This window comes from Opisthocomus hoazin, chromosome 2 (genome assembly GCF_030867145.1).
Source record: "Opisthocomus hoazin isolate bOpiHoa1 chromosome 2, bOpiHoa1.hap1, whole genome shotgun sequence".
Lineage (NCBI taxonomy): Eukaryota > Metazoa > Chordata > Aves > Opisthocomiformes > Opisthocomidae > Opisthocomus > Opisthocomus hoazin.
Genome location: NC_134415.1, coordinates 52,307,628 through 52,329,984, shown reverse-complemented (window position 1 = coordinate 52,329,984; position 22,357 = coordinate 52,307,628). Strand labels below are relative to the sequence as shown.

General features: G+C 42.1%; 1 protein-coding gene across 4 annotated transcripts in view; it reads right to left on the bottom strand.

Moving 5' to 3' along the window:
* Positions 1-13,290, bottom strand: part of RTN4 (reticulon 4) — a 47,146-nt gene extending 33,856 nt beyond the window's left edge. The window contains exon 1 of one of the 4 annotated variants that reach the window (XM_075413621.1): positions 12,722-13,290. In XM_075413621.1, the coding sequence (XP_075269736.1) occupies positions 12,722-13,160 (439 nt within the window). In that variant the 5' untranslated portion in view covers positions 13,161-13,290. The remainder of the gene's footprint in view (positions 1-12,721) is intronic. The other 3 variants (XM_075413622.1, XM_075413623.1, XM_075413624.1) reach the window with 3 other exon arrangements.
* Positions 13,291-22,357: the final 9,067 nt, after the last annotated feature.

The following is a 22,357-nucleotide window of genomic DNA, read 5'->3' as shown; positions in this document are numbered from 1 at the left end:
GAAAGTGAAAAGGTAAATGTACAAGTCCCTGAAGGTGCAGTACATTTGGTGTCCAAAGATCAACTGCAATCTCTACCAAAAATTCTAGACTTGAAATCTGCTCAATACTTCCCAACCCCAGAGAGCAGCCTTTCACTTTCTGGTGAGGAACACTGCTTTTAGGAGCACGGGCACTGATTTTTCAGTGCTCCATTAAGACAGTACAACACAGAAACTCCTTCCCAGGTTTGGCTTCCATTTACTCAGCACAGAAACATACAATAGCTACACCAGTCACTGAATTCCCAGGTTCTCTTAATGGAAGGATATTATGCCCACACCCAAACTTTATTTTCCACACAGAGCTGGAGTGTGAAAAGTGATTACATAAAAGCAGTATTTCCTAACCAGCCAAGGAGAACCACCCACCTTCCCTCCACACACATCCGAACAGCATTTTCCCTGCTGAAAGGAAGAACATACAAGGACTTTTTCTGCTGTGGGCCCTGTGTAACACCTCCAGGCAAGTAGGGAGAAGAGAGTAGGACCTCTACAACTCCCACATCAGCATAACTGCTAACTGGGAGCACATGAACACCTATTTTCTTCATATTGTAATTCAAATGACATGGTGAAAGGAATGGTGTTTTTTCCAGCAATTACATTTACACTGAAGAATCCTCACGTCCCATTTTGGAGGTAGAAACCTCTCAGAAACAGAACTCTGTGGGTGCTTTGGTAGACAAGAGGAAAAAAAAAATAAAAAAATGCAGCAAGACTGCCCATGCTCAAAGGCAAGCTTCTTCAGCCAACACTTGCAGAGCACTCTGGAGAACCGGCTGCCTCTTCTCACCCATTGCGCAAGTGGTAGCACTGGTAACGGCTGAAAACAAACGTACTAGATTTTGTAATAAAGTACTATGTCTAGTGGAGCAACTTCATTTGTAAAAGTGTGAGGAGGATAGATCACCGAGGGTGACTTCCTATTTGCATATTAACGGCAGAAATTAGGTGATTGAAACAAAGTAGTAGTACACTACTACTAGAATCAAGTAAAAATGCATCAGAATATATCAAGCTCTAAGCAAGATTATTGTCAAGTAAAGGTGCATATTCAAAACTCCTTTCTTGACTTATGAAGTGGCTTTTGCTACAGCAAAGCTTCACCGAAAGATATAATGAAAATCTAAGTAAAGTTGTCTTCAGTTTTTACAAATTGCAACAAAAAAAATTAATTCAGTCAGATGAACTGCTCAACTACTGCTTCCATCAGAAGACAGATTTTTGTTTCAAGAAATACAGAAGAATGAGACCTCGAAATCAACGCTAAATTTCCAGGAAAAAAAAATAGTCTTCAGTCCAAATTTCATCTGCCCCAAATCCGTAATTGTGCAGGTTAATAACCTACCTTCAGCATTACAGTTAAGAGAAAGACAGACTTCCTATTTGTAAATGGCATTACTCTACATTCGTTACTGAACTAGTCAAATCAACAGTTTTTAAAGAGCATGGACAGACTCAACCTTGCCCAGGTGATATTATAGTATTCAGTAAAATACGAATACTGTATTCAAACATATGCACCCACATATCACCAAACCAATGACTGCTGTTAGTGCCTAACACAAGAGAAAGTTAAGTTTTGCTCACCAGCACACTCCCCTCTGGCCTTTATTTTGGGTTTTTGTTTTTAAATATGCACATATATGAACATATCCCCCTAATGTGAAAGGAAAATCATTTAAGGAACAACAAAACAAAGTGATGTACAAAGTGATTCATTCTGATTGCATTCCTATTTTTAACCAAAAATACTCTGCAAATTTTACCTTGGCTTTTTGAAAATTAAGTATCTCTTCCCCCCCCCCCAAGAGACACCCACAACCAACCTTGTAGCTTCTCCTTCCATTAACATGAACTTTGGAATATGGTTCAGTTAAAACATAAGCTCACCAACAAGATTTCAGTTTTGATTAAAAATAAAAAACCTGGCACCAGCATGACAGAGGTATCACTTTAAACTCTCTTTTTAATTTTTGCTGATTGCTCACTAACTGGTGTTTTTACAAGATACTGGTATTACCAGCATAAAACTTTAATATCAAAGTTTTAGATAAAAAGCAGAGAAATAAATGGAGAGATTTCCCAGACAACTGCAAAAGAGAAAGTAAAATTAGCTGCAGAGATTTCCAGAGAAAGACAGAAGAATGTTTAAAATGAAAAAGTAGTAAACTGACAATTCCAAGAATAGCAATTTGTGAAAAAACTGCCTTCCATCCCACTCCCCCAAACATATGTGCCAACAGAAAGCAGAGGACTTATTTTCTGTGACTAGGCTTAAAAACTCGGTAAGAACATCATCTGTCCTTCACTGCTGGATTTTTGGTAACCGATGTCCCCTTCTATCTGTTCCCACATGGGACTCCTTCCAAGCATCAGCAGCAAGCCTGTGGTAAGGCAGGTTTGTTGTTCTGATACCCTCCTTATTTTTACATATGAGCTCAGCATTAGAAAATAAAATATTCAGATTTTTTTTCCACATATGAACACAACATAAACTTCATCCCTATGTACAGTGTAGCTTTGGTAGGAGACTCTATTATGCTGATAGATGGCAGTTTCAGTCTTCAGAAAATAAAAAACTGCCTGGATTAGTTTCCTGGAGAACATACGCTATTCTTACAACAAAAAAGCAGTTGGCTAAAATAAAGTTTTTATGAATCCACTTCACCTTTGCATGTTTAGAAAATGAGCAAAATACCTAACTAACAAGACAGGGACTGCTTTTATCTTACAGACCTACCACGGTGGGACATTTATTTTGAAGGGCCTCTCTCATTAATATAAATATTGAGCAACAAAAGGAAACAGGGCAAAATTTATACTCAAAGGAATGGCATCTGTGACACGACTCATATGTAGTGTAAGAAGCTACATTTGCAGCAATCCCTCTAGGGTCAACATGAAAAAGTAGTCTGCTTCTTCAATGCACTGAGTTGTTAATTTGTCCACAGTGAAGACTGCCCCAAGCAGCTTTTCTGATCTCAAACCATTATCTAAGCAAAACATACATACGTAGTACTACCATGTACTTTTACTCGTTTAGATTCAAGAACTACAAAAACCTCAAAAGGTTTTTGCACACCAGTACAGTACCGTCACACTTCATAACCACAGGTAAGAATCATCAAGGTTTTTTTTTTTTTCTCCTGTGTGTGCTGATGTCAAAGTATTATCAGTAAATCATTACCTCTTGGTATAAAGTGTCAAAGACAACATACCTGGCCATTTAAAAGTTAAATTAAATGATTTCAAGGAGAGTAAAGTTCTTGGATGCCTAATTTCCTACTGCAGAGTAAATAAGAGCACACAACTTCACAAGAATTTCCTGAGAAAATCAGCTGCCTACACAAACTCCATTTAAATCACCTCCTGTTATGATGCAATTGTTCTAAATACGGTATTTTGCCAAATATTTAAGGAATTCAGGATAAAGAACACTAACTATTAATACCATCTTCTCACATCATTAGATTGAGCTGCAGAGCCACAGCAAGTAATTAGATTTTTTTCATGTGCCTCTTTTTATTTATACGTGTAAGTTTATAAAGAGAAGTTTCCAGTTTAGGAAACTCAGACTGTAAACTACTTGGAAATCTTCAAAGAAAGTATACAAGCTACTACAGAAGCTGGAGATTGCTGAAGATTTAAATGAAAACAGGAGCTAAATTTTTAACATCTTGAAGGTATCAGAGCTAGGATCACAAAAGGATCCAAGACTTGTGATTATTAACAAAGGCAGCTGTGGGTTGTCTCCGGCTTTCATTGAAATTACTGCAAAGTGTTATCATGCATCACTTGCAGAGCAAGTTGCGCTGTACTGCACAGGAGATTTCTTTATCTATTTCAAATAACATGAAATGAGAGAACAAGTTCAAAACAAGCATTTTGACCAATGGTTGCCACTTTAAATATTCTGTTTATGGAAACGTAAGTCTCCAACAAGCAGCATTTCCTTACTGTCTAAGCAGAAACCTATAACCAAACTGGTTTGAGCAAGTTTTTTTTACAATATCATATTTACATGGTCCAGCTTGCAGCAACTTTTCCTCTTTTGGAAAAACTACATTTGAGGCAAGTTATCCAGCAATGCAGATACCGTAAAGCATAAAACGACCAAGGCATCATAAATGCCATTTCATCTCCTTTTGATCAGCACAGAGTTAAAAGCAAGAGAGACAGTGCCAGTGCCCTGCAATACCCAACTGCTAACCAAAGCAAGAACAGATGGACAAGGAAGATACATTAATTCTGGCTCTATTACAGCTCTTTCCATTACAATTCCCACATTGCCACAATAAGTACCCACTACAAGGGTGTTTTTAAAAGGCCATTAAATACTTCAGACACTTAACTGCCAGCCTCACCTCACTCTTGCAACCAAACATTTTGATCAGTAACACTATGGACAGGATCCAAGCAGCATTTCAGAGGACAGTTCTATAATGCCACTTTCTATTAAACGTCTCTCAGCAATATGAGTGTCACTATAGCTCTTCCGAGCAGGGACAGAATTTTATCTGGCATATTCTGTTACTAAAAGTAAACAAACAAAACCAGTCACACAGGTCAGCTCCAAAGAAACTTTTCATTATTCTTATACCAAGTGTAACAAGACAACAAGGAATTCTCAGAAACAGAATGCACATACCCATCACAGATCAGCAATCCACAGTGGCTCACCAGGAGGAAAATTAAATCCTCTGAAGAATGAACATAAACTATTTGACTTCTGAGTATAAATTAAGCTCACAGAGGAAGTAAGTGACACAAAACAAGAAGTGCCACATAGATTAACTGTGCCCTGAAGGCCTGCACCTTCTCCCCAAAGTGTATCAACTGACATAATTGCAAGAATTCTGCCTTCTTACAGAGTTAGCAGCAGGTGGTGGGTAAGCACCTCCCTTTATTAAAGTCAGGTGGCCACAATAATCAACTTCATCTGTTCACAACCCACCTCTGATGGCTTGAACTACCCACTTCACAACCACAACTATATTTAATACATAAAATTAATAGCAAAGCTGAGAATGAATCGAGAATGACTTCAGATATGAACATTCACAGATCCAGTATTTACATTCACCTATTTAAATTATTTTAATACATTTAATTAAAAAGAAAGAAGCAGAAAGAAAAAATTTAGCCAATTGCAAACATGCCCAGCTAGGTATGGCTTTAAAGATCAGTATTCAGTCTTTGGCAACATCTGTAACAAACTGGAAAAAAAAAAAAAAAAAAAAAAAATCATAATTCCTCCAGAACTAAGTAACTCTTCCTTAAGACCCAGCTTCTTTAACGACATGTTGAAGTAACAAACAGAAATTCCAGTTCTGGCAGTGCCACAAAGCAGAAAAATCTAATAATTAAACTAGAACTTATTCAAAGGCAGGAGGTCTAAACAGCCATGCACATCCTATCATTATGCAGACATTATCCAATTTAATTTTGGAGATTATACCAATCATAAGATTCCCTTTCACCGATTTGTACAGATGGAATTTTTCCCTCCTTTCTCCACAATTAAACAAATTAAGCAGTATTTAGATTAGCATCTTCATCATTGGAGAATAATATATTTATTAGCTAAATCAATCTTTAAAGAATGGAGAACAGATGCTACTGATTTCTTTCAGCATCCATTCCCAGCACATTACCTTGAGTGACAAGCCTCTGACATAAGAGCTTATAGTCTGTAAAATAAAAACAAATTGATGCATAAGGTATCTTCATCTCAAAAGAGAAAAAAAGAGAGCAGGGGCATTCATTACAGCCATCAGCATTTGTATAAGAATATCTTTTAATCAAATGGATAAAGGAGCATGAAGGTTACACACACTGTCTTAATGTCCTCCCCTTCAGCAAAGATGATCAGGTATCAAGCAGCACTGCACTTCCCGAGTTGCAACAGATTTTGGCCAACACAGGTTTTAGCTATCCACTTTAGTTTTTGTCACTTAGACACAAGTCACACGGGAAAACTGATGTTCTTATCTAACGATATGATCTTTTAAAGAAAACTTGAGTTTAAAACACTGGAAATTCATCTCTTTGACCTTTGAACAGCATGTCTCAAGCTGAAGGCATGGATACTTGAAGACCTGGCTGAAGACCAAAAAAGAAGCAATCTTTCTCCAACACAAGAACGTACATGTTTCTACTTCCTCTAGACATTGCTTGTTCCTTTTCCTTTCAGTCCTGCAGCTACAACCTGCTTTTGAAGGCCTCCCACATACTTTCATCTGTTTTACTTGGCATTTATTTCCCTATCACACACAAGGGACAGAGATGGACAGGCATTAAGGAATGTTATCTTCTGTCAGAAAAGAGGGAATAGCAGAGTTTGAGAAAAACTGTCAAAAACCAGTTAACAACTCGGTAAACAGTAGGATTTTGACGTTAAACCAACAGCGTCTAATAGACTGAGATCATTTTTAATTGGCAGCAGAAAAGTTTCTATTTATCTCAGTCTGGTGTCTTATTTGAAGAGATCTTAATTAACATACTCTTCCTAGCCGATGAAGTTGATGACATGATTGCCCCATTCATTGAAAAGCTGCAAGCAGAAGTTCACAGTACTTTCCTAAGACACAAAGCAAGTCTTCCAGCAAAACCAGGGAGGGTCAAACTGATATTCCTGACACTTCTACATGAAGTGGGTGGGGGGAAATTAAAAGCATTCTTTCTTTATACATCAGAAAGCAATAACTGGAGACAAACACATGAAAAACAATGGGGAAGACCAGTAATTTAAAAACATCTTGAACTAAAATCTTCATATTTTGACAGCTACAGTTAGCAGCAGATTGATTATTTCCATTCGAAAGATAAAAACATTCTACTGAGATAAATTTATTTTCTCAGACTTTGTGAATATTAATAAGCCCATTATTCTATTGCTATTGTAGTAATCCTTCTTGATGGGAATACCAATTCAAAAAGCTATCGACCAAACGTACGTCATACGGCTATAGTCCAGTAATCCGCGTGCTAAGTGCACTGTGCTGCCCTAAAAACACTCTTACAAAGTAGAAAATATTATGCAGTGTTTCCAAAGCATAACCGAGGTAATTTCTATTTTAGATCATAAAACAAGAAACAAAAAAACACCATGAAAACATACTCTAGTGTTTTAATTAGAACAGGTCTCACAATTCACTGTTTTTTACTTGGTAACAACAGGGTTTTTTTCTTTTGTTTCTAACGCAGCTTGATAGTTACGCAATTTTTCTCCTACTTCATGCATAAGCATTTCTGAGTATCTCAGGACAATTTATCTGTATGTTACACACTCCTTTACATTTTCTAGCCAGCAAAAGACCAACAACTATTTCCTTGCTTACAAAATATCTAGGAACTGAAGGGCATTTTCAGATTGAACTATGCACTGCTAATTCTGGTATCTGATTTTCCTAGTTACTATAGTAACATGCCAGCCCCAAAAAAGGTTTACTTCATTCAAAATACCAACAGAAAACAAAAGAAACACAACTGGAGCACACCAAGACATGCCCTCAAGTTGTAGCTTCCCAGCACACAAAGGCCAGACTAATCTGGTGACAGTCACCACGCAGTTGGGTGTGGCACAACGGACATGGAACCTGGCAGCCAAAACCACTAACCTCCCTCAAAATCGGGCAGAAAGCAGCAAAGCCCCCACAGGATTCTAACAGTACAGGAAAACTGGTCTCCAGGGTCAGAAGAATGACGCCTATATCACTTCTTCTAAGTAGCCAGGCTCCCAGATTGAGTGCTCTCCAAAATCCTCATCCTCCACATCCTGGACAGTGGGGGGGGGGGGGAGGGGGAAGTAAAAGTGAAAACATCCTCACGATATACCAACCAGAAAGCTACACTAGAAAAATGCATTACAAATTACTGAAGTAACACAAGATGTATCTGCAAGCCACTTAGAAATCATATTCTTCTATTCACGGATCTACTTTACGATCGTCTTTTCACCATGCCAGTTGCCAACAACCACAGCTTATTGCTCTCCTCGTGAGCTCTAAAGTTTGAGTCTGGTGACCTTAGGCCTTTATGTTCCAGCTACCATTGAATTCTAAGCCATCTGCAGACCAGCTGTTGCGAAAGGACTTGATGCTTTCCTAGCAACTTTGTACCAGCCAGCAGGAGAAAACCACTGACCAGGAGGCTTGAAAGTTGTCATGGACTCTTACAGGAGTACTGCTGTTAGTGGTTATCTATGAGATAAGGAAGAGGTTTAGTGCTCACCAGTGGTGATGCAACAGAGTGGACAAGACAGTCGTCACTTTGCAGACAGGCTGCAAACTTCCTTAAGTACAGATACAGAGGAAGGGAAAAAAGGGGCAAATACACAGTAGTTCTTCACTGTCTCCTAACTTGTGGTTTGTAAAATTTCAACTCGAAGGGAAAAAACTCCCAAAGCATTCAAAACTTCCCTGAGGGCTACACCATTATATGGCAAGTGGAAGCTCTGTGGTTTTATCCTGGAAAGCAAGTCAAAGTATATTTGCTTCGCGTGTGTATCCTAACACACACATACTTCTGATTAACAGAAGAAATAGCTGTTTGGCTTTAGAAACTCTTATACCAGCTGAATTACAGAAGCAGGCCCCACTGTGCCAGACACTTCACATGCACATGACACCAAATAAATAAAACAACCCCTTGTTGATTTCAACTAGATGGGAACAAGACATAGGAAAATGAAGATCAAGCTGGTTACTCTCCTCCCCATATATCACTATAACGGAAACAGTGTAACAGGAAAAAAAAAACCCCAACCAAACACATTCTACCTTTGATGTACCTAGGTTATGACCATCTCCCTTACAGCTTTACCAACTACATTCGGGAAGAAACACAGTCTTGCATCTCAAAGAAACACTGAAGATCAGTGCCAATGTATTTTAATAAATGAAGGGTGCAAATTAAAGTCACCAGTGGTAGTATTCAACAACAGCTACACTTTTTCCAAGTCATGCTGCATTCCATCTTTAAAACCCACCTAACTCCTCTGTTTGAGCCTATGCATACATAGCAGCACACCAGAAAACTGAGCCACACAGGAGGAAAAAAAAAAAAAAAAAAAATTAAAAAAAATCTGAGGAGAATATCTGATGCTTTAGAGTTTGTATCCAACACGCATTACAGGATCCGCATATCCCCACTGCAGGGTGGAAGGCAGACTCTGTAGAGTGAGCAGAACCAGGTACAGATCACTCCATTCAATCACCACATATTGCAGCTGGGGTCAGCTTGGTGAGGGTGAACTAACACAGAACAGTGTGTGTGCTCCTGGTACAGCTTGGGGCATCCCTGCTGACCTCTGCTTGACACCCTGTGGGCACGTAAGCAAACTGTTCATGAAACCTCTCCTCAACACTGATGAATTAAAACAAAGTCTTATAAAACTAAATGGAAAACCAAGACTAATTAATAAACTGGCCTTTCACAACATTTGTGTACTTACTGAACCTTGGCTGAGCTGCAGGCAACTGACACGCAAGGAGACATCTTTATTTTTTGGATGCTGGCCTGTGGCCAGTCTGGTGGGTTTAGTACACAGATAACTTGTAAGTGCAGTTTAATTTCAAAACACAATAGTCTCTTCCAGGAAAGTGATACATGACCTCCCTTTAAAAGCAGCATCTAGTGCTGCTAGGATCTAGGGCTTTGAAGATGGAAAGCGGTATCTTCTCACCATAGCCTATTAGTTAATCTTACTTTGGACAGCTAGCAAAAAAAAAAGTGCGTTACTGTTACCATGTACGACTACCTCAAATTTCATTTTCTTTGCACTGTATGTAAATTTAGGCAATCCAAAGATTTAAGTAGTAATCTCTCAAGAAGAACTCTAGTTTTTGCTACCCACGTAACAGTGAATAGCAGAAAAAAAGAAAACATCCAGCAGAGTGTTTTATCCTAGTCTTCTTGCTTGTTTTCTTCTCCACCAAATATTTATATCAGTTCTTAAGAAGACAGAAGTACGTAACAAATAGTAATTACAAACATTTACTTTTTTCAACATCTCCAGATACATAAATAATACTTTTTAACGGGCCATCGAGTAGTCCATATATTTTTTTTCTGTTGTTATACTGACAAAAAGCAGCACCATGGCCTATTGTTTCAGATAAAAGAATCCATACTATTCTTCACATACTTGCTACATGCAATACTATTTCTCCTTCTCTTGGAAGTAGAATTTCAAAGCTATTTGCCTCAAACCCTCACTAAATCCAAGCCTCATATTTTAAATATGAAGAGAAATTTTCAAAGTATCCTAGATTGTGAACTGCAATTTTTCGGTTGTACCTTAAATTTGTACAACAGAGCTGAAAGTAAATGAAACCATAACTGTACAGAAGAGACGGAACCATCTCAGACACGTGGCTATCCATGCCATAGCCACCCTGCCACAAGCTGCAGACATCATATTGATTTTGCTGATTTCACAGCAAGCCTGCAAGTGAACTAATTTGAACCCATGTTAAATATTTTGACTGAGACAGTATTGTATCTAGCAACTGGTGCTGAAACTAAAAAATAATTCACGTTTAAATGGATAATTAGCATGCTCAAAACTAAGTACTCCAGCATCTGAGAGGACCAAAGTATTCATGACATAACTAGACAATGCTTTTGTCAAAACTATTTGTTCTCACCTAGTAGTTTCAAGCACTTAAGACATAGCCTCTAATATTCCAACCCATCATTAGTTGAGCATTATGTGTTACAACACCTGGTCTTTGGAAACCAGGCCTCCCAGAGACACCTGTCCCCACTTCAGAGCTCTAAATTAATCATCACTGATAAATTAAAACAACTCTTTGACACCACTTCTCAGCTACACTACCCAATTTTCACATAGTTAGGTCTCCTTTAATAAATAAATACTTCAGAAATTAACTGTGTTCTTTGCCTTATCTTTCAGGGGTCAGAGAGAAAATCAGCTCTGGAAATCACACTTTTATCTCTGCTTCTCAAAGAAACAGCAAGATTTGGTTGACCCTATTCCTTCCATTCTCTTCTCCTTCAATCCTCCAGAGCTCTGCTCAGAGAACCTGCCTAGAAAAAATTCTGTTCACCCACCATACAGGATCCCTCCTCTTAAGTCTGTTGCAAGCTTGTGTCATCCTCTGTCCTCCGAATGGTGAGGGGGAGGGGGGGGGGGAAATCTTCTCAGTGTATTTGCTACACAGAAATCCACCAAAAAGAAACAAGAAAAAGTAGGTTTCATGAAAGAGAACAGTACAACTAACCATAAAGTGCTGCACATCTACAAACAAAATGCATTGTGAAACTCCCCCCCTCAACAAAATTAAATTCAGGTTTAACAACCAGCCTTTTCTGTTGTTGTTCCAGATGCTTTTTTTGATTAAATCTTGAGTATCATGCCCACCCATACCATGGCATCAAGTTATTACTGAAATCTTGCATCTTTAAAATATACACGGCATACCAATGCGACAACAGCAATGACGGTAGGAATGCGCCATCCTGTCAGTAAGGCACCTTGATCTGTTCCTTTTCTGTTCTGACGGCCTCAAGTTAGCTTTTGTGCTCTGAACTAAGCAAAAGAGGGCCGAAGGCAGAATCGCCATCTGCATGCACCGCATTAGTCATGCCGAGTCAGCTCCCGGGTCAGACCTCGCACGAAGGGCTCCGGCACCCCGGCAACTGCTCGGGGGTGGGGGGACACACGCCCTCCGCTACAGCAGTTCTGAACTCGGAGTACCCCGACATCCAGGGACGATGCCCTCGGACAATCCCCCGCTGACAGCCGTGCCCCCCCAGGAGGCACCCGCAGGACGCCAGGCGGACGTTTTCCGCCGAGGAGCGCCACACCTACAGCACGGCGCGGCCCGGGCGCCTTTTGCGCTTCCGCGCGTACTGCACCAGTCCACCTTCTCTCTCGGGACTCAGGACTCACCGCCCGAAGCCGCAGAGCGGCGCCTCCCACAAAGGGAAACGCAGGGCTGGACGCTCTGCCAGGCCCGCAGCGACGCCCACGCCCGCACCTCTCCCCCGGCTCCCCGCCTGGCGAGGCGGGTTCAGGGCGGCAGGCAGCGCCGCTCCCAGCCAGGCGATCTGCTTACGGCGGCTGAAGATTAAGAGCACCTGCGCGTCCCTCCTCCCCCCCGCCGCCCCCCGCCCAGCCCCGGAGGCCGCCGCGCCGGCGGTGCGGGTGAGCCCTGCCCGGGAGAAGGCGGCGGGGGGACGGGGCAGAGGCAGATCGCGCCTCGGGCGGGGGAAAGCGGCCGGAGCCGCGCGGGGGGCGGGCGCGGCCGTTACCTCAGGCTCTGCACCCCCGCACCGCGGCCGTTGCCAGGCGGCGGCCTCGCCCCCCGGGCGGCCCATGTGCGAGGCGGCGGCCGGGGCGGCGCTTCCCCCCTGCCGCCATTAGCATAACAGAGAGGGGAGGAGGGAAAGAGAAGAAATGGAAAAAAAAAAAAAGGGGGGGGGGGGCGGCAGGGAGGGAGCCTTTTTTCCCGCATGAGCTGCGGCGGGGCCGCGCCCCGGCGCGGCTAAGGGGAGGGAGCGATGCCGCAAGAGGCGGCCGACGACCGGCAGACAAAGGGAGCCTCCCGGCGGGGCAGCGGCAGCGACTCGGGCGGAGGCGCCCGCCCGTGACGAGCGCTGCCCCCCACCCGGCCGCCGCCGCCCTCCCCGGCCCCGGGGCGGAGGCACTCACCAGCCGAGCCGGAGGAGGACCCTCTTCTCCAGGGGGCGGCGGCGGGCTCGGGCTTGGGCGGCTGGGGCTGAGCGGGCCGGGCGGGGGCCGAGGGCTGCTCCTGCGCTGGGGACGGCGTGCTGGCGGAGGACGAGGAGGAGACGGCTCCCGGGGGGCTCCAGTCGGGCTGCGGCGGCTCCGGGGCGGCGGGGCGGGGCGGCTCGGCGGGGCCGCCGAGATCCAGCAACTGCGGCGGCCGCTCCTGCAGGGCTGCGGCGGGCTTCCTCTCCATCACCTCCAGCTGCTCGTCGAAGTCTTCGTCCTCCTCTTCCTCCTCCTCCTCTTCCTCCTCCTCCTTCTCGTCGTCGAGCACGAACTGGTAGTTGAACTGGGGCTGCTGCGGTAGCACTGGCCCGGAGGAGGAGGAGGAGACCAGAGGAGACTGGTCCAGCTCGTCCATGGTGCCTGGCGCTGGCGCAACAATGAGTGCGCGCGACGCTGGGGCTGTGCCGCTGCCTGGGGAGGGCGAGGGCTGCGCTGCCGCTGCGGGACCCAGGCTCCACGCCCTGTTGAGTCACCGGTGGGGGAGGCGGTGGGGCGCGGCCGCCCGCCCCGCCCGTCGCGGCCGCTGAGCGACGGCGGCAGCGGCCAGTAGGACAGGGAGGGGGCGCGGCCGCGCCAATGGGGCGCGGCCGCCTCCTGAATATGCAGCGTGGGGGCGGGGCGCGAGGGGCGGCGAAGTCGGGTAAAGTTCGGCGCCGGGAGCGCGGGCTGGGCGGGGGGCCTCCTGCGCGCCGTCAGGGGGCCCTGCGGCGGGGGCGGCGGCGCCCCCTGCGGGCCGGGCCGGGCCTGTGGGGTGGCGGGTCCCTTCGCCCCTCAGCGTGAGGGCGGGCAGGCGGGCGGGCTCGGGCAGCGGCGTGACAGACATCTTGGGAGGGCGCGTCGTGATTCATCACTTCCCTCCGCCGGGGGTAGCGGAACTTTTTTTTTACTTTAAGCAGCGGCTAGAAGCCCTCAGCTATTGAGAAAGGAAAGGGGCTTTCCGGAGACCCGCGCTGCGAGGCACCGATCGACCATCGCCCGGTTCCTCTCGGCCTGGGTGCCCCGAGGCAGCCCGGCGGCTGCGCTCGGCGGGCCGGGAGCGGGCGAGGCTCCTTACCGACCCCGCTCCCCCTCTTCGGGCGTGGCACCGGCGGGACCATCGCCCCCGGGGCGGGAAGCGGGGCCGGTCAGCGCCTTCCTCCGAGGGAACGGTGGTTTTACCCGAAACACGACGCAAGAAGCTTGCCGCACCTGAAAAAAACGGGGAGACATTTTCAGAAGAGACAGACTTGTTTAACCACTCGTATTAGTTTAAGTCAGCCATCTGGACAGATCAAACCACCTCTTTAAAACTCGAATTAGGCAACTTGTGTGGGAAAAAGATGCATCTTGCTCACAAAACAAAAGTTGGCGTGTATTTCCGTGTTGGGCCCTGGTGCGGTCTCTTGCTTCCTGCTTGGGGATGGAACGCTAGCCAGAGCCCTTAGGCTGACAATCTGAACTGCAATGGCGTATATATTTGGACGAAATTTCCACCCACGCAGCTACCACAATAAGACTAAAAGGACTTACAATTCTACATTTCATACGATTCCAACATTATTACAGATTTTTAACCCAGAGACGAATTATTCTCCACCACGTGCCTGTAGAAAGGGGAGTATTTCGTGGACAGACACAGAGCAGACAAACTGTAAGCTCAGTGAGACACGAGGTTAAGGAAGAGGAACAACAGCTCTCCTGTTGTGTCCGTTCCGCCATGTCGTGTAGGATGGCGCATCCGCAAAGGTGCGCGTTCAGGGCCGGGGTCCCATTAAGAGGAATGATGATGCCCTGGCACCAGGAGACGTTCCCAAGTGGGCTCTGATAGCGCAGCCGAATGTGTGGAGGCGGTGAGGGGGCACCCACATTTCGTACTGCGGAGGGAGGAGTCTCTAGCATGAAACTGGGGTCAGATCTCCAGCATTCAGTTACTTTCCGAAAAACTGTCTGGCAGTACACAAATGGAGGGACTCTAAGGGGTCCCAGCATTGAGTCCTCTCTTGCTTTAGAAAAACATGTTATATTCTTTGCATGAACTGCTTGAACCCAAATATTTGAGTGTGGGGTGCGTTGTTGCTGGTATTTGTATTGGGAAGGCTATTCTAAAATATCTCATTTTCTAAATAAGTAGAGACCTCCTCATTTCCAGTCTTAATTTGCGCAAGGCGAATGTACATCCTTTTGCCACTTTTCCCTTTAAATTGTTCTTTTCTCTGAATTTTAATTTCTAACCTGCTTAAAAGAATACGCTTTGTCCAGCCCTTGCTTTCTTAAGTAAAGCTAGAGAAGCTCCGCTGTCACCCTTTCCCTTGCTCCTCCTCACTGCACCCGATCCATTCAGTTTGGGCACAGGAAGTTCCAGATGAGAGTTCTGTCAAGGATGTACAAAGACATCAATATTCTCTATCTCTACAGAAATGACTAGAAGGAATGTGAAAAGTATTTTTACAAATACAGTGACGGTAACATTGTTATCCCACTGGAGTTAAAAATTTCACAGCAGCTGAATAAGCACATAATAACCTGTGAGGTCTTTAGACTTCATTCTTTTCCCCTAAGATTTTTTATCTTCTATTGACAAATTGTCCATGATATTTTCAAGTTATCCCTTTTTACAGTAGTATAAGGGGTGTTGCAGTGGCAGCAGGATGGATGGATTAAATCCAATGTATTGTTAAATATAAAACATGGAAATTTTGGCTAAATTGTATTCCTGGTTTTATTGTCACAGCTCTGTTAGAGCTAGTGGACTACACACGTGTAAATAAAGACAGAACAGGCCCAGTGGCTCCCATCATCCTTACTGAAATCTGTATTACACTACTCAGGACAGAGCATAACCCAATGTTCAGCTCAGTCAGCTTAGGTATCAACCTTGAACTACACCTAGAAGTACGTCAATTACCCATGAATTTTTGATCTGGTAGAAACAGTGGGTCCTGGCATGGAGGATCACAGCCCTGGATCTCTGCTGTAACTCCAGTACCAGCACTTCCACTTCACTGAGCCAGTAAGTCATTTGGTGCGTGGTTTAAGATATAACCTGATACCTTCAGTCTTCTTTTTACTTACCTATTGCTATGTCTGCCTGGTGGTGTTATACCAGCTGCCACAGTGTAAGTGCATGCAAAGAAAATCTTGACAATAGTTCCTCTCTTTTCCTACCAGCTAGTCAGTTTGGAGAATGTACATGGGGGAGAGCAATCCATTCTGGGCAATGTAAATTCTCAAAACATTTTTACTCCCTGAAGAAGCTTACTATAATAAATTGCATTAAGAAATGAGTAACTGTCTGGTGATGGCTTTTATGTGAGAAAAAACAGACCAGATTTAATGACTTTATTGATAAATAAAGGTCTGAAATCTTCAGTGGCATTTTACCCCATTCACAGTAGATGACTGGGCCTGAAATATTTTACTAAAAGGAAAATTCAGGTTTTCTGTGTACCCATTTACTACATGCCAGGAAAGTAAACAGACTTTTATTTTTGTGTTGTAAATCTGCACTTTTTATATAGCAAATAAAAATACTTTGATTGAATAAGGTCTTTATCATTTCACCAGCCAATCTATTTTTCACATCTCTTGGTTAAACAGGAAAATGGAATTTTACCTTTCCATTAAAATATGCCCTAAGGCAACAAGGTACTTTTAAAAATTTGTAAAATTCTGAGTACAGACACTGCACTGAAATTAATTTTAACATATCTAACTGCAGTGATTTTTGGTCTTCTACAAGTAGGAAAAATCTATATATAATTCAGTTGATTTTATCAGAATGCTTGAAAGAGAATCCATCATCAGTTAAAGAGAAATGAAAGGGTTTTTTATTTGGAGAAAGGAAGTGACTAAAGGTCTTGGAGGGAAACAGGAAGGGAGAGTTCCAGATAGCCTGAGCAAGTCAAATTAACAAGCGAGAGGAAAATACAGCTCTCCAGTACTGAAACTATACTGCAAAACACACTTTCTTTAAGCTCTTTGTGAAAATATTTTACAATTCTTATATGAAGATTGTCAACAAGTAGGAGGACATTGCAGATATTCAGCAAGTTAATTTTCAAACTTAGTTTTCGTGAAGTGTTTTCATGTAGCGAACTTAAGAAGAAAAGCAGTCAGCATGTGAAAGAGAAACACCAGTTGGTGGTGGTTTCTGAATTTCCGCAGCAGTGCTGACAATGGCTATGTACTGGTTGGATGTTTTTTCTGTTCACTGTGACCTTCTGCTTGATCTTACACAGAAGTAATACGATATCTCAGCATATCATAGACTAGGAAAAATATTGTGATGGGACAAATGCAGTATTATCACTTCACAGCAGGATCAAACAGAAAAAACCCCATTTGGTCTCAGATTTAAAAAGATGGAGTTTTAAGACTGCAAGGATGATTGGATTTCTCTCCATCCTTTTAAGCTCAAAGTACAATCCCCCAGGTTTCAGGCATCATGTCTTTATCTCTGGAAGGATAAAACTCTGTGATGCTTTTGTTTTCAGATTATGCCTGTGCTGCAGTGCCTTGGACTTCAAGCATATTTACCTAGCAGGTTTGTCTTCTTTTGGACACCTGCTGTACTTCAAGATAGGTAGTGGGATATTGTGACAAAATCACTGCTTGGTATATTAATACAAATGCAACATACAGAGGGAAAAAGTGTTGAAGCAATAGTACAGAGGGATTACCATCTGTTGGTGGTAACTGAGTCAGATTCAGCTTTATCAGAATCTTCTGTGGGGCCTGCCTTTCAGTTTGGTCCTCTGCAATAATTAACATTTTCTTGACAGTAGCTTTTTATACCTTTTATGTTCTTCAGTGTTCCAGGCACTTACACGGAGCAAATTTCTCCACTTTTTTTTTTATGCCCCCTAACATCATCTTGATACATCAAATTAGTCTGTTTCTATGTCCTAATAACCACGTCAATACACAGTATTCTGATTCAGATCTGTCACAAACATTCTTTGAAACTTCCTTCAGTCACCCATCTGGGTGCTGAGCCAGTCTATCTGCATAAATGAGAGTGGTTTAAGAACAGCTCTAAATTACACCAACTGCCACGAGAGAAAAGTTGCCATTAGCTGTAGCTTTAAATTCTGACATCCAAGTAGTTTCTTCCTAGGCCACAACTTGGTCTGTTTAAGCTTTCGTTCAAAGGAACCAAAGCTGATATGTAACTTTAAAAATGATGTTACAACAGTGAACAAGAAGATATTTGCTCACCATTAAAATATACCAGCATTTGAAGTGAATCAAAGCAACAACAATGCTCTCCAGCAAATGAGACTATGACATGAGAAATTCACCTCACTAAAACTGCACAGGAATCCACTGTTAATTGCATTTTGGTCCGACTGTCTTTTCCTTGGAAAGAACCATTAGGTCTTAAAAGACAATACACAGTTAAGTTACCAATTTTATGTCTTACTGACGTACAGGGCCCTAAAAAGTGGGGCACTTCCACACCCAGAGGAGGCATTGTTTACACTGAAGAGAGATGAGACTTCTCTGCAAAAACCTCAAACATTTCCTGTAGCACTTCCAAGTTCCTGGATAACCTCCTATCTAAATACTGACATCAGCAAAGGCTGCTTAACTTCTAGGACCAACAAGTTCCCAACAAGCAGATAGTGTGGATTTAGGATAAATATTTTCCTTGAAGTCCTTTCCTCTCTGCCCAGTCTGGGGGGTGAAGGTCGGACGCTTTTAGGGAGCATGCAGTCAATCAGAAAAGTCCTTAAGTGAAAATAAAGACTAAAGACTTACCTTTCATTAAAATGATGCAATATATTAATAACAAAATTGAATCAAATGTGTCTTTTCATATGTTAATAACAGTGTATTAGGAAAACTAAACCATGGGATTGTGGCAGAATGATGTACACTAAATGATTTTTAATACTAAATTTTTTAGTATTAAATTTTTTTTTAATTCTAAATTCATCAGGTCACTGTGGAAAATTTAAACATCCAGGAATGTGAAATCTTCCAAGATACTCTATGAGCATTCCTAAAATTTTCTAAGGAATCAGAAGGAATGGTGAAAATTTTTCAAATTACCCAGAATACAGGTAGTTCTGCACTTTAGGTTTAATATTGCTACTCCTCAGCCCCTCACACTTTTAAGAAATACAATTAAATTACTCACTTACCAATTTGGCCATGATACTTTACACTCCTGAGGAACATAAGGACCACTAGCTTCCTTGGACCTAGACACAAAAAATCCATTCTCTATTAATACCTCTTGCAAACAGATCAAGGTAGTATCATAACTACTTTTTAAAATTCATGTTCTTCCCTCCTACTTTTCATTTAAACATGAATGCTTAAAACCAATATCAAGTTTAGATCTTGGCATCCCTAAATCTATACCCGTGAACATGTCTAAATTCAAACTTTTCAGCCTTAATACTTAGCTTATTTTTTTTTTCCATGGTTTTATTATAGTTCTGTTTTATGTGAACATCCCACACACTGTTATTAACGTAATGAACAAGCAGTGTTTGTTCTCTGTGTGTCCGGGGGTTCAGCAAAGGGAAGAAAGTCCATTGATGCCCAGTACCTTTTGGGTCATTTGGACTGATATGTTTGTGACATTCAATTCCCAGGGAGTGAAGAAAGGAGGATCTACATACTACATCACAAATTAGAGCACAGGCAGAACGTTTTTACAAGTTACAGGTGTAGTTTTAGGAACAGAATTTGGATGTCATGTTCCGGGCTCAGAGTATCTTAACCTCGCTCTAAATCAGGGGTGCTCAACCTCTGATTTCTTAACTTGGAATGTACAAGTGACTGAGCTGACTTAGCTGAACAAACCAGTTGAGGAAAGTATGTTCCCTGCATATTCAGAGGAAGATGCAGGTAGCAAGAGCTGATCTGGCAGCTCCACCATTCTGATTGCAGATGCTGAGCTAGTGATGCTACTAGCTCGGTGACAAGAATTTACAACTCCAATAGCAAGAATGAACTATCTGAAACCACAATATTTTATCTACATTATTTTAATAGCTTTTTAAAAAAAGCTTAGGAATTCATAAAAGTTATAATAATTGGGAATTTAAATTGGTTTGCTTTTTAAAAAGAAAATTGTGTATCTTTTAAACTAGAAATCAATTTTTGCTCTTTTTCAACATTGATATTTACCCACTTAGGAAAGAAACAGCCTGGTAACTAACATTCAGGGTTATTCCCTTGGCTGCCAAATATGCCTGAGGAGTAAATAGATTGACAGTAGCAACGTTTTCACCATTACTGTAGACATGGTTGATGGCATTGCAACTGGGACTATGAAACTTAATATACAGGCAAAGTTTGCACTGGAAGCCACAGTACTGATTTTAAATGGCTCACATTTGTAAGGTACCAGCCCACCATCTTCTAGCACTTTGCTCACTGCTTAATAATTTGTCCCTTGTAACTGCTTTTATCAGACTACAGCAGCTGGAATCTTCACTTGAGTTATGGTGGTGTTTTGCGGTCGCAGTGCGTTTTTGACTTCCAAAGACAGATGGTACAGCAGCTTTGGAAGACACCACCAAGACTGTGACTGCTGCTTCTTCCTTATGAATGTTTAGGGAGTTCTTCCTTTTATCTGGGTCAGACAAAGATAGGACAGCTAAAAAAATTTTCAACATGACTACCATGCTTTCTCACTATCACATCAAGTTGATCATACACTGAAGCCCTTTATTTTCCTCACCTTTCCCCACATAAAACACTCCAGCTTTTGAACAACTTTGGACAATTTCAGTTAACTATGGCAGTAGCAGAAGATTCATGATATTAAATTCCTGATAGTTTTGTAAAAATCAGCAGCTGGCTAAATTACAGAGAGCTAACAGGCTCTCCTGGGGAGAGGGAGCCGGGAGAACTTGGCTGTTACCCATTCCATTTGGGAGCTATCAGCTTATATGTAGTTTTTACAGGTGTGTCTGTCTTTTACCCAGATGGCAAAACCAAAAAGGAGGATAAGAGAGATGTGAAAATGACTGAAGATCTTCCAGGATAGAGATGCAAACAGTGTAAGACCTGAAGCTATACGAAACCTGAATTTGCTAGTTTTACTGGTTTTAGAACCAGTATCTGACTGTTGTAGATAGGGATGTATTTTAGGTGAGTCATGCTAGTGGAACTGTGGTGAAGCCAGTTTTGGCAAGGACAGGAAAAAAAAGGGAGCTAAATCTTGTAGGCTGAATTGTCTCTGATATATCCTGTGAAAAGGAGCAGAAACAAAAGGAAAAGATCTTGAAAAAACAGCACATGAAAAAGACGTTACATAGGGCTGCTTTATTCCCCAGAGAAAATCAAGGTTCTTCAGACTTTCTAGGGCACGATGTTTGGCAAGTAGCAGTTATTCTAAGCTATTTTCAAAGGCTTTTTTTTCAGTGAAAATACAGTTTTTACTCTTCTCGTTGTAACTTGTGAAAAACTAATATATTACTGTAAAAACTGATTACTTGAATACCATGTAACATCTGCTCAGATTACTACTTTGGCACAGGCTGTTAGCTAAGATTAACTGATTTTATTCCATCAGGTAGAATCAGGTTTCTAAACAGTGCAAGTTTTCATGTATGAGCCTGGAAATCACTATAATTTTACCATATCCTGGGCAGAAATACCTGGGTGAATTGAAAAAAAAATCAGTTTGGGTTTAGAGGTAGCTAGCTATGTTGTTTCTCATCCCAATATTACCCACTTTAAGCTTTAGAAAATAAAATCACAGTTTAGATCTACCAGTGTTTAAGATTTATCCAACTAAATTGATTCAACAGACTTGTAAATTTTGCATTGTTCCATTGTAGGGTGGAACAGATCTCTCTGATGGGGCACATTACAACCTTCCTGAAGATAATACAGATGAACTAATATGGCAGGCGATGTCTACCCTCAGAAACTTCTTTCATTCTCAATTTCTTTGCATGCAATTTTTATTTTTACATACTCCCTGTTCACTCAGATTTTTCATGAGAATTATGACTTCCTAAAAATTTCTTTTTTTTCCAAAATGTTACCTGGCAAATCAGTTTCAAACAACTACTGCTACAAGAATAAAATCATACAATACTTCAACAGTGTAGTCTGCTGTAAGGCCAACCTCACTTGAGTGATGACGAGCAGCTTTTTGACAATACACCAGCAGTAATTTCTTTTACCTGGACTATAATCTAGAGGAGGAACACGTTAATAAGGCATACAAGTATGTGCATACTTACAGGCTGCCATGGAATTCATGTCAATTTTATTTATTCTTTGAGCACATTGTATTTCTTACAGTGTAAAACTCTTTTGTAAGTATTCTAGTAAAAAAGAATGAACTTAAAACAGCAGGCCTATTAATTGTCATTTTAAATAAATTTTTTTGATGGTGAGAAGACAGCCTCCTTGTTCTTATTAGTTAAATCTAATTGCTCTATTTTGCTCAATAGCTGTGTGATCACAGACAATATACAGGCAGTTTCTCCATGCTTTGACATGCTCATGTAACTGATGTGATGGTAAGATGTACCTCTGATCGCTCATGGTCTCTTCATCATCTCACCATCATCATGTTGCTGCTCATCTGACCTGGTT